Source organism: Heterodontus francisci, chromosome 5 (genome assembly GCF_036365525.1).
Source record: "Heterodontus francisci isolate sHetFra1 chromosome 5, sHetFra1.hap1, whole genome shotgun sequence".
Taxonomy (NCBI): Eukaryota; Metazoa; Chordata; class Chondrichthyes; order Heterodontiformes; family Heterodontidae; genus Heterodontus; species Heterodontus francisci.
The window spans coordinates 91,192,500-91,205,193 of NC_090375.1; the positions used below are offsets into that span (position 1 = coordinate 91,192,500).

A 12,694-nucleotide genomic window follows, 5' to 3' on the forward strand; every position below is an offset into this window, starting at 1 on the left:
CTGTAAAATCAATTACTGAAAATAGAAAATTAGCCCAAGGAAGCACTGCAGGAAAATTCATATTTTACAACTCATGGTAGCGCAAGAATGAGTTACAATATACTGGGGTTATTTTTTACTTCTGAATTCTTGAGAGCATACACACCCTTACAACTTTCTAAAAATGGTTAAGCACTATGATTGCAGGGCATTTAGCAGCTTTGCCCCAAAACCAGGACTTACAGCTTCAGACTTTGGAGGCACTGGAGGTGGAGGTAGAGAAATATCAGATGATGGTTTAACTGTAGACAAAGGACCTGGAGAAGAAAGGGCTGAAGAGGCCGGGCATTTGGAGTCGATGGAACCTCTCTGACCAGATTTCAATCTCTCTCCCAAAGAAAAAAGATCTTGTCCACCCCGTTTCCCTGTTTCCTGATCTAACCAGAGCTCTTCGTAGGGAAGTTCTGACTGTGACTGGATTCCAGCAGATTCTTCAGTCATTTCAGGCAGCAGATAATCACTTCCACTGTCACCTGAATCTTGAAATGGGAGTGTTTCATGAGAAAAGAGAGTCCACTCACTGTTTGGATCTCTACAGCCATGCAGATTAACTTCACTATTTCCGTGCAAATTGTTTCCATAAACACATACTGAAAGCCGATGGAAAGACTGAGTCAATTCTTCACGAGCATAGCTAAGAGAGTTAGGCATGTGACTGTGCCCAGTACATCTGGTCTTCTTTGGACTTTTACAGTCTTCATTCCAGTCAGTCTTCACATCCCGAACTGCTCGTGAATACTCTTCAATGTCAAACTGCTCCTGACAAATGTTGAATGAGTGCTGAACTGTGCTCTCGTACCACATCTCTCCCTTAAGGAGACCCTCAGCTAAGGTAAACTTTGGCACAACTAAATGAAGTGGAAAGTGCAATGGAATTATTTTGTTGTTGCGAAGTACACAGCACACTACCACAGTCTTAGTTTGGATATTAACAAACTTATAGCGATGGCCCTCCCGAATGAGGTGCAGATCATAGGGGTTTCGTGGGGGAGCAGACGGCACAGTAACATTTACTGGTAACCTGGTCTTTTCAACAATGTTGCGAATAGTGTGTTCACCTTCTTGCATTTGTATCTCAAGGGGACTACGCGTGCTGAATCGACCTTTACACTGGAAAGGAAGGCTAATGCTTTCATTGGTCCGGTGATTCATACAGATCAGGCAAGGCATCTTCCCTCTTCCAAATTTGCTGATCGAGTTTAGTTTTCCAATTTTCTTAAAGATAGTGTTAAGCCGTGACTTTTCCTTTGATGTTTTGGCATAAAGGATTTCTGCTTGCCCCATTAAAGTAAGTTCATCCCCAGTGCTCAAGGTGATGTTGTACACTTCTGTATCTTCATTGCACTCGCCTGAGGCTACCTGAGGAAGAGCAAATAATTAGTCATATTGCAAAGCAGAACATTTTCAATGTTTCCAGTCCGTAGCTTATTATTTTCAGAGACACTGAGCAAAAAAAACAGTTTAACACTCCATTTTATATTGTATGATGGGATCTCATTTCCATGCAATTTGAAAGTTTGCAACTAATAACCAAACATCTTTATCATAAACCTAGTCTGATGGCAATTTCTGCATGCCACCATAAATTTACCTTCAATGCTACGTCATTTAGACAACTAAAATTTAGTAGGGGAGGGGCACCAGAATGAAGCATTAGAGAGGAAACGCACAGTGCACAGAGGAGTGAGAAAGACAAACAGCATTAGAATAAATAGTGCAGAAATAGAAAGGTTCAAGATGGGATAAAATGGAAAGCAGCCTGGAGTATACGTGCCTAAATGCATGGATTGTGGTAAACATTGTTGGTGAGCTGCAGGTCCAAGTAGCCATGTGGAATTATGATATAGTGACAAAAGAGAGAGACCTGGCCCAAAAAAGGGGAGGAAAGAGCACTTAATATTCCTGGCTACAATACATTCAGGAAAGATCTGGAAAAAAAAAGGTGGGGATGGTGGTAGTATTGAACAAAAATACAATTACAGCATTAGAAAAGAATGATGTACTAGAGGGTTCAAAGGCAGAATTTATTTGCTTACAATTAAGAACATAGGAATGTAGGAATAGGAGTAGGCCACTGAGCCCCTTGAGCTTGTTGCACCCTTCAATGAGATCATGGCTGATCTGCAACTTAACTCCACATATCTGCCTTTGCCCCATGTCCCTGAATAGTTTTGATTGACAAAAATCCATCAATCCTAGATTTAAAATTAACAATTGATCTAGCATCAGTTGCCATTTGTGGAAGAGAATTCAAAACCTCCACCACAGTGTGTAGAAGTGTTTCCTAATTTCATTCCCAAGAAAGATCTGGCTCTAATTTTTAGACTGAGTCCCAGTCCTCCCCAACCAGAAGTAGCTTTTCTCCATCTACTCTTATTTTTCCTTTAATATCTTGAAAATTATGATCAACTCACCCATTAACCTTCTAAATTCCAGGGAATACAACCCTGGTTTGCATAATCGCTTCTCCTAATTTAACTCTTGGAGTCCATTCTAGCAAATCTATGCTGTACTCTCTCCAAGGCCAATATATCCTTCCTAAGGTTGTGACAGACAGGTAGAAAATGATGGGGTGGTTTCCCTTTACACCTTTCAACTGACCACAGACAGTGTTTTTAGCAGAATTATGTTTTAACCCCTTGAGCATTTTAAATGGTCAACAAACACAAATGACTGGTCTTCTGGTAGGTTTAAAGAAAGATAAAACCCGAAAAAAACTTTACTAATGCACACAAATGCACGCACAAGAAAAGAGATTAAAAGATAGCATGCATTTTAGGTCCGGTTTCTTTTTTTTAATACGTTTTGTTGTGAAATCTGGTTTGTTTTGAGGAAAATTTAAACGGTGTAGCCCTGTTATTCTTTTTCTCCTGGTTCACTGGAGTCAAGCTTTGGAGAGTTTCAGGTGCACGGATGCTTGGCTGCAGACTTCTTTGGTTAAATCTCAGTTACAGCCCGATGACGAAGATCCTGTTTCAAACTCTCAGATGGGGAGTTTTCAAAGATCACCTTTTAGTCTTTGCCTCTTGGTAGTTTTTTTTAAAAAAAAAGATGGTATTCAGCAGAGTCTCTTTCTTGGCAGGAATAGATCTCTCTCAGCCTTCCTGGCTTTCTGTCCTCTCTATGGCTTTCTGCACAGAAAAGCCTTTTTAGTTAACAGTAAATTCATCAGGCTTGATTTCTGTTGGGTCACCAAAGTTGATCTCCCCTGGTGTTTTTATACATCTCTGAATGTGTGGCCATTTTTAGACAACGGTGTTTGAATGTTGCTTATCTTGTTAAAGTGGTGTTTGATCACACCTATCGCCCAGAGTTTGCGTCTGGAGACTCTATGTCTGCAAAGGCCATTGTAAGCCCAATTGTTTGAAATGGTAGTCACTAACATGGAAGGAGGCCAGACGTCTTCCTCCAGTTTGTCTGGTAGCAGAAATGTGTCCATTTTTTGGAAGGTTAATTCATCAGTTCATTTTTTTAAAAAATAGTTCATAATTGCTTCTTGCATGAGCGTGACAAGATGTGGTGCCCAGAACAGCCCAAAATACCTCAGGTGTGGTCTAACCAGGACTTTGAATATCTGTAACACAACTTCTACTGTCTCATCCTCTAGATAGAAAGGCCATGATTTCATTAGCCTTTTTGATTGTTCTCTATGCCTGTTCATGACATTTTAATAATCTATGCACATGGACCAGCAACCCCCACCCCGCCCCTGCCCAACGTCTTTATTTTTTATTCATTTCTGGGATGTGAGTGCTGCTGGCAAGACCAGCATTTGTTGCCCATCCTTAACTGCTGTTGAAGGGGTGGTGGTGAACCACCTTCTTGAACCGCTGCTGTCCATGTGCTGTTGGTATACCCATAGTACTGTTAGGAGGGAACTCAGTTTTTGATCCAGCGACAGTGATACAGTTCCAAGTCAGGATGGTGAGTGGCTTGGAGGGGATCTTGCAGGTGGTGGTGTGCCCATACATCTGCTGCCCTTGTCCTTCTAGGTGGTAGAGGTTGCACATTTCGAAGGTGCTGTCAAAGGAGATGTGGTGCGTTGCTACATTGCATCTTGTAGATGGCACACATTGCTGCCACTGTATGCCAGTGGTGGAGGCAGTGAATGCTTAAGGTGGTTAATGGGGTGCAGCTCAAGCCGGTTGCTTGTGTTGAGCTTCTTGAGTGTTGTTAGAGCTGGACTCACCCAGGCAAGTGGAGTGTATTCGATCACACTCCTGATTTGTACCTTGTAGGTGGGGGAATTCAGCGATGTTAACGCTGTTGAACGTCAAAGGGAGATGATTAGATTCTCTCTTCTTAAAGATGATCATTGCCTGGCACTTGTTTGGCATGAATTTTACTTGCCACTTATCAACCCAAGCCTGAAAGTTGTCCCGGTCTTGTTCTTTGGACTTCTATTTCTAGTTTTAGCTTTCCACAAATTAGAAAATACTCTTCTATTCTTTTTAGGTCAAAGGTGGATGACCTCATTTTCCTACACTGAAATCCATTTGCCACAATTTTGCCCATTCATTTAATCTATCAGTACCCCTTTGTAATTTTTTCCTTCCATCTACAATGCTTATAACGCCACCTATCATTGTGTCAGCGACGAACTTGGATATGTGGATTTCTATACCATCATTTAAGTCGCTAATAAACATGAATAGTTGAGGCCCCAACACCCAGGTTAGTAATTCGCCTTCAATTCATGAGCTTCAACTTCAGATAAAAGTCTCTTATGAGGGACTGTATTAAATGCCTTCTGGAAATTTCATAGATGATCCCCTGTCTGCTACTTTCGTCACCTCTTCAAAATATGCAATCAGGTTCGTCAGGCATTCTCTATCCTTTACAAATCCATAATAAAAACAGAAAATGCTGGAAATACTCAGCAGGTCTGGCAGCATCTGTGGAGAGAGAAGCAGAGTTAACATTTCAGGTCAGCGAGGTCAGTCACTGACCTGAAACATTAACTCTGCTTCTCTCTCCACAGATGCTGCCAGACCTGCTGAGTATTTTTTTTTTATTCATTCACGGGATGTGGGCGTCGCTGGCCAGGCCAGCATTTCTTGCGCATCCCCAATTGCCCTCGAGAAGGTGGCAGTGAGCTGCCTTCTTGAACCGCTGCAGTCCATGTGGGGTAGGTACACCCACAGTGCTGTTAGGAAGGGAGTTCCAGGATTTTGACCCAGTGACAGTGAAGGAACGGTGAAATAGTTCCAAGGCAGGATGGTGTGTGACTTGGAGGGGAACTTGCAGATGGTGGTGTTCCCATGTATTTGCTGCCCTTGTCCTTCTAGTTGGTAGATGTCGCGGGTTTGGAAGATGCTGTCTAAGGAGCCTTGGTGCATTTCTGCAGTGCATCTTGTAGATGGTACACACTGCTGCCACTGTGCGTCGGTGGTGGAGGGAGTGAATGTTTGTAGATGGGGTGCCAATCAAGCGGGCTGCTTTGTCCTGGATGGTGTCGAGCTTCTTGAGTGTTGTTGGAGCTGCACCCATCCAGGCAAGTGGAGAGTATTCCATCACACTCCTGACTTGTGCCTTGTAGATTGTGGACAGGCTTTGGGGAGTCAGATGGTGAGTTACTCGCCACAGGATTCCTAGCCTCTGACCTGCTCTTGTAGCCACGGTATTTATATGGCTACTCCAGTTCAGTTTTTGGTCAATGGTAGCCCCTAGGATGTTGATAGTGGGGGATTCAGCGATGGTAATGCCGTTGAATGTCAAGGGGAGATGGTTAGATTCTCTCTTATTGGAGATGGTCATTGCCTGGCACTTGTGTGGCGCGAATGTTACTTGCCACTTATCAGCCCAAGCCTGGATATTGTCCAGGTCCTGCTATATTTCTACACAGACTGCTTCAGTATCTGAGGAATCGCAAATGGTGCTGAACATTGTGCAATCATCAGCGAACATCCCGACTTCTGACCTTATGATTGAAGGAAGGTCATTGATGAAGCAGCTGAAGATGGTTGGGCCGAGGACACTACCCTGATGTACTCCTGCAGCGATGTCCTGGAGCTCAGATGATTGACCTCCAACAACCACAACCATCTTCCTTTGCACTAGGTATAACTCCAGCCAGCGGAGGGTTTTTCCCCTGATTCCCATTGACCTCAGTTTTGCTAGGGCTCCCTGATGCCAAACTCGGTCAAATACTGCCTTGACGTCAAGGGCAGTCACTCTCAACTCACCTCTTGAGTTCAGCTCTTTTGTCCATGTTTGAATCAAGGCTGTAATGAGGTCAGGAGCTGAGTGGCCCTGGCGGAACCCAAACTGAGCATCACTGAGCAGGTTGTTGCTAAGCAAGTGCCGCTTGATGGCACTGTTGATGACACCTTCCATCACTTTACTGATGATTGAGAGTAGGCTAATGGGGCGGTAGTTGGCTGGGTTGGATTTGTCCTGCTTTGTGTGTACAGGACAAACCTGGGCTATTTTCCACATTGCAGGGTAGATGCCAGTGTTGTAGCTGTACTGGAACAGCTTGGCTAGGGGCACGGCAAGTTCTGGAGCACAGGTCTTCAGTACTATTGCCGGAATGTTGTCAGGCCCCATAGCTTTTGCAGTATCCAGTGCCTTCAGTCGTTTCTTGATATCACGTGGAGTGAATCGAATTGGCTGAAGTTTGGCATCTGTGATGCTGGGGACTTCAGGAGGAGGCCGAGATGGATCATCAACTAGGCACTTCTGGCTGAAGATTGTTGTAAATGCTTCAGCCTTATCTTTCGCACTGATGTGCTGGGCTCCCCCATCATTGAGGATGGGGATATTTGTGGAGCTACCTCTTCCAGTTAGTTGTTTAATTGTCCACCACCATTCATGGCTGGATGTGGCAGGACTGCAGAGCTTAGATCTGATCCGTTGGATGGGATCGCTTAGCTCTGTCTATCGCATGCTGCTTAGGCAGTTTGGCATGCAAGTAGTCCTGGGTTGTAGCTTCACCAGGTTGACACCTCATTTTGAGGTATGCCTGGTGATGCTCCTGGCATGCCCTCCTGCACTCTTCATTGAACCAGGGTTGGTCTCCTGGCTTGATGGTAATGGTAGAGAGGGGGATATGCCGGGCCATGAGGTTACAGATTGTGGTTGAGTACAATTCTGCTGCTGCTGATGGCCCACAGTGCCTCATGGATGCCCAGTTTTGCATTGCTGGATCCATTCGAAATCTATCCCATTCAGCACGGTGATAGTGCCACACAACACGACGGACGGTATCCTCAATGTGAAGGCGGGACTTCGTCTCCACAAGGACTGTGCGGTGGTCTCTCCTACCAATACTGTCGTGGACAGATGCATCTGCAGCAGGCAGATTGGTGAGGACGAGGTCGAGTATGTTGTTCCCTTGTGTTGGTTCCCCCACCACCTGCCGCAGACCCAGTCTAGCAGCCATGTCCTTTAGGACTTGGCCAGCTCGGTCAGTAGTGGTGCTACTGAGCCACTCATGGTGATGGACATTGAAGTCCCCCACCCAGAGTACATTTTGTGCCCTTGCCACCCTCAGTGCTTCCTCCAAGTGGTGTTCAACATGGAGGAGTACTGAGTCATCAGCCGAGGGAGGGCGGTAGGTGGTAATCAGTAGGAGGTTACCCTGCCCATATTTGACCTGATGCCATGAGGTCATGAGGTCCGGAGTCGATGTTGAGGACTCCCAAGGCAACTCCCTCCCTACTGTATACCACTGTGCCACCACCTCCGCTGGGTCTGTCCTGCCGATGGGACAGGACGTACCCGGGGATGGTGATGGCAGTGTCTGGGACATTTTCTGTTAGGTATGATTCCGTGAGTATGACTATGTCAGGCTGTTGCTTGACTAGTCTGTGGGACAGCTCTCCCAACTTTGGCACAAGCCCCCAGATGTTAGTAAGGAGGACTTTGCAGGGTCGACAGGGCTGGGTTTGCCGTAGTCGTTTCTGGTGCCCAGGTCGATGCTGGGTGGTCCGTCCGGTTTCATTCCTTTTTATAGACTTTGTAGCGGTTAGTTACAACTGAGTGGCTTGCTAGGCCATTTCAGAGGGCATGTAAGAGTTAACCACATTGCTGTGGTTTCCAGCATGTCTTGTTTGTATTTCAGATTTCCAGCATCTGCAGTATTTTGCTTTTATTCTAGAATCTTAGTAGCTGTTTCACAATTCTTTTTCAAAGACCACACTGAACTCGATCATGTTATGATCACTATTGGTTAAATGATCGCACATGGTTAGACTGTTAAAAAAAAACTCTCTCATTAGATTTAGTAATGAGTAATGAGGCATGCCCCTTTAATGGTTGGTTCTCAGACATACTGTTACAGAAAATTATCCAGGACACACTCAAGAGATTCACTAACTTTCTGATATGTGCTGGTTTGCTTATCCCAATCTATATGAAAGTTAAAATTGACCATTAAAACCGATCTGTCTTTGCTACATGCAAAAAGAGGAGCTATTTCCATCCTAATGAGGAAGGAAGCAGTGCTAGTCCAGTGCTAGAAAATGAGGTGGAGCAAGTTTCAGCAGGGGAACATTTGGGAAACAGCAATCACAACATGAAGTTTAGAGCTGTTACAGAAAAGGACAAAACAAAGGTGAAAATACTCAACTGAAGAACAGTTAATAGTGACTTGAAAGGGATTTGGTCCAGGCGGATTGGAATCAAACATCGGTAAGTAAAACAGTAAATGAGCAATGGGAGGTTTTCAAAGAGAAAAAAGTTAGGGTACATTCAACACACATTCGCACGAGGGGAGAAAAGGGATGGTATCCAAAGCTCGCACTCCCTGAACGATGGATTTTGAGATATGATGATGATGAAGAGGAGGAGAACTAAAAGAGAGAATAAGAGGGGAAAGCAAAGATATGGGAATAGATTAACGACCAACATAAAACAGAACCCAAGTCAAATAAAGAGTAAAAGGTAATCAAAAGGAAGGATGGGGCTGATTAGGGCCCAAAAAGGATAGTCCTGTCGAGTCTGAGAGCATGGTTGAGGTATTAAATGAGTACTTGCATCTGACTTCACTGAAGAATGAAAAAGACTAAAGAAATAAATGGGGCAAAGACAGTGTATGAGAATAGTTTAGCGGGCAAAATAAATGGGAACCCAAAAGTCTTTGATAATAGTAGAAAGGTAGTCAAAGGAAGGGTGGGACTGATTAGGGATCAAAGAGGAGATCTTATGAAAGAAAAGGGCATGGATGAGATACTAAATGAGTACTTTATACCTGTCTTCGAAAAAGAGTGTGCTGCCAATTTCACAATAAGAGGAGGTAGTAGAAAAGTGGGACAGGATAAAAATAGATATAGAGGAGGTTCTTAAAAGTTTGGTAGTCTTCAAAGTAGAAATATCCAGATGGATGCATCCTAGGTTGTTGAGGGAAGCAAGGGTGGAAATTGCAGAAGTTTAGGCCACAATCTTTCGATCCTCCTTGGATATGAAATGGCGTAAGACTGGAGGATTGCAACTGCTACACCTCTGCTCAAAGGGGAGAGGGATAAACCGGCCACTACTGGCCAGTCAGCTTAATGTGGTGGGGAGGTTTTAAGACACAATCGATTTACATTTGAAAAATATGGCTTAATAAATGGAAGCCTGCATAGATTTTTGAAAGGCAAATCATTTTTGACTAACTTGCTGGAGGCGTTTGATGAAGTAACAGAAAGGGTTGATAAGAGTACTATGGTTGATGTGTATATGGTTTTTTTCATAAGATTTTTATATGCAGTACTTTATCAGACTTGTTAACAAAATTGAAGTCCATGGGACTAAAAAGAGACTAGTAAATAGCACCTTTCACCACCGCAGGACATCCCAAAGTGCTTTAGTCAATGAAGTGCTTTTTTTGTGAACCACAGTCACTGTTGTAATGTAGGAAACACAGCAGTTAACATGTGCACTGCAAGCTCCTACAAACAGCAAAGTGAAGTATCTATTTTAGTGATGTTGACTGAGGGATAAATATTGGTCCTGACACAAGGGATAGGCCCCCTGCTCTTCTTTGAAGTAGGAAAAAAAAGCCTTTAAATGTAGTAAAACATTCCAAGGCATTTCATAGCAGCAAACAAAATTCAGCAACCTACCACATAAGGAGATATTAGGACCTGACCAAAAACTTAGTTGCTGCACATGTGGCAATAATTAACATCTCACAAAGCTACATCTTTTGTGAAATTATGCAGAAGGATAACCACCAGAGGCAAAACAGATCGAGGCCTCATCACTTTAGAAATCAATTTGCACTAAAAAAAAATGGCTCCTTTACGTTTAACCAGATATTCTCTAATAAACCTGGACATTTTACCAGGCTTGTAAGTAGAAGCAAAGATGTTAATAACAGGTCAGAAGGATAAACTTGGCAATTACAGGTCAGTCTGTTTATCAGTGGAGAGTAAGCTTTTAGAAACAATAATCTGGGAGAAAATTAACGCACTTGGTCATGCATGGACTAATAAAGGAAGGTCAGCACTAATTTGTTAAAGGCAAATCGTGTTTGAATAACTTGATCAAGTTTTTTGATGAGGGACCAAAGGATGGATCAGGGCAGTGCAGCTGATGATGTGTAGATGGACTTTCAAAAGGCATTTGATGAAGTACAACATATTAGCCTTGTTAGCAAAACTGAAGCTCATGGGATAAAAGGGGCAGTAGCAGCATGGATACAAAATTGGTTAAGGGATAAAAAACAGAAGCATAATACTGCAGATGCAGGAAATCTGAAATAAAAACAGAAAATGCTGGAAATACTCAGCGGGTCTGGAGAATGGACAGAGACTGCTTGAGTTGTGTACCTATCATAACTTCTGCATCACTATCTCATTCTTTCACACTAAACCCTGTCACCAGGTTTCTTGGAGGCACCCAAGATCACGTCGTTGGCACCAGCTGGACCTCATCATCACAAGGCGAGCCTCCTTAAACTGTGTTCAAATCACACGCAGCGTCCACAGTGCGGACTGCGACACCGACCAATCCCTGGTGTGCAGCAAGGTTAGACTCAAACCAAAGAAGCTGCATCACTCCAAGCACTCAACACGAGCAGAATTTCTTATCCACAGCTGTTACAAAAATTTCTAAATTCACTTGAAAAAGCCCTTCAAAACACTCCCACAGGGGATGCAGAGACCAAGTGAGCCCACATCAGAGACGCCATCTATGAGTCAGCCATGACTACCCATGACAAACATGTGAAGCGGAATGCAGACTGGTTTCAATCTCATTTTGAAGAGCTGGAACCTGTCATAGCCGCTAAGCGCTTTGCACTGCTGAACTACAAAAAAGCCCCCAGCGAGTTAACATCCGTAGCACTTAAAACAGCCAGAAGCGCTGCACAAAGAACAGCCAGGCGCTGCGCAAATGACTACTGGCAACACCTATGCAGTCATATTCAACTGGCCTCAGACACCGGAAACATCAGAGGAATGTATGATGGCAATAAGAGAGCTTTTGGGCCAGCCATCAAGAAGATCGCCCCCCTCAAATCTAAATCAGGGGACACAATCACTGACCAACGCAAGCAAATGGACCGCTGGGTTGAGCACTACCTAGAACTGTACTCCTGGGAGAATGTTGTCACTGAGACCGCCCTCAATGCAGCCCAATCTCTGCCAGTCATGGATGAGCTGGACGCACAACCAACAAAATTGGAACTCAGTGATGCCATTGGTTCTCTAGCCAGCGGAAAAGCCCCTGGGAAGGACGGCATTACCCCTGAAATAAGCAAGAGTGCTAAGCCTGCCATACTCTCAGCACTCCACGAACTGCTTTGCCTGTGCTGGGACGAGGGAACAGTACCACAGGACATGCGCGATGCCAATATCATCACCCTCTATAAAAACAAAGGTGACCACGGTGACTGCAACAACAACCGTGGAATCTCCCTGCTCAGCATAGTGGGGAAAGTCTTCGCTCGAGTCGCTTTAAACAGGCTCCAGAAGCTGGCTGAGCGTGTCTACCCTGAGGCACAGTGTGGCTTTCGAGCAGAGAGATCGACCATTGACATGCTGTTCTCCCTTCGTCAGATACAGGAGAAATGCCGCGAACAACAGAAATGCCGCGAACAACAGATGCCCCTCTACGTTGTTTTCATTGATCACACCAAAGCCTTTGACCTCGTCAGCAGACGTGGTCTCTTCAGACTACTAAAAAAGATCGGATGTCCACCAAAGCTACTAAGTATCATCACCTCATTCCATGACAATATGAAAGGCACAATTCAGCATAGCGGCACCTCATCAGACCCCTTTCCTATCCTGAGTGGCGTGAAACAGGGCTGTGTACTCGCACCCACACTGTTTGGGATTTTCTTCTCCCTGCTGCTCTCACATGCGTTCAAGTCTTCAGAAGAAGGAATTTTCCTCCACACAAGATCAGGGGGCAGGTTGTTCAACCTTGCCCGTCTAAGAGCGAAGACCAAAGTATGGAAAGTCCTCATCAGGGAACTCCTCTTTGCTGACGATGCTGCATTAACATCTCACACTGAAGAGTGTCTGCAGAGTCTCATCGATAGGTTTGCGGCTGCCTGCAACAAATTTGGCCTAACCATCAGCCTCAAGAAAACGAACATCATGGGACAGGACGTCAGAAATGCTCCATCCATCAATATCGGCGACCACGCTCTGGAAGTGGTTTAAGAGTTCACCTACCTAGGCTCAACTATCACCAGTAACCTATCTCTTGATGCAGAAAT

At 44.4% G+C, this 12,694-nt stretch overlaps 1 protein-coding gene across 6 annotated transcripts in view; it reads right to left on the reverse strand.

The window, feature by feature from the left end:
- The window catches only part of garem (GRB2 associated, regulator of MAPK1), a 163,215-nt gene that overhangs the window by 24,171 nt on the left and 126,350 nt on the right, over window positions 1-12,694 (reverse strand). For 4 of the 6 annotated variants that reach the window (XM_068031757.1, XM_068031758.1, XM_068031763.1 and 1 more), the window contains one exon: window positions 223-1,398. In XM_068031757.1, coding sequence (XP_067887858.1) covers window positions 223-1,398 — 1,176 coding nt within the window. The remainder of the gene's footprint in view (window positions 1-222; window positions 1,399-12,694) is intronic. The other 2 variants (XM_068031759.1, XM_068031762.1) reach the window with 1 other exon arrangement.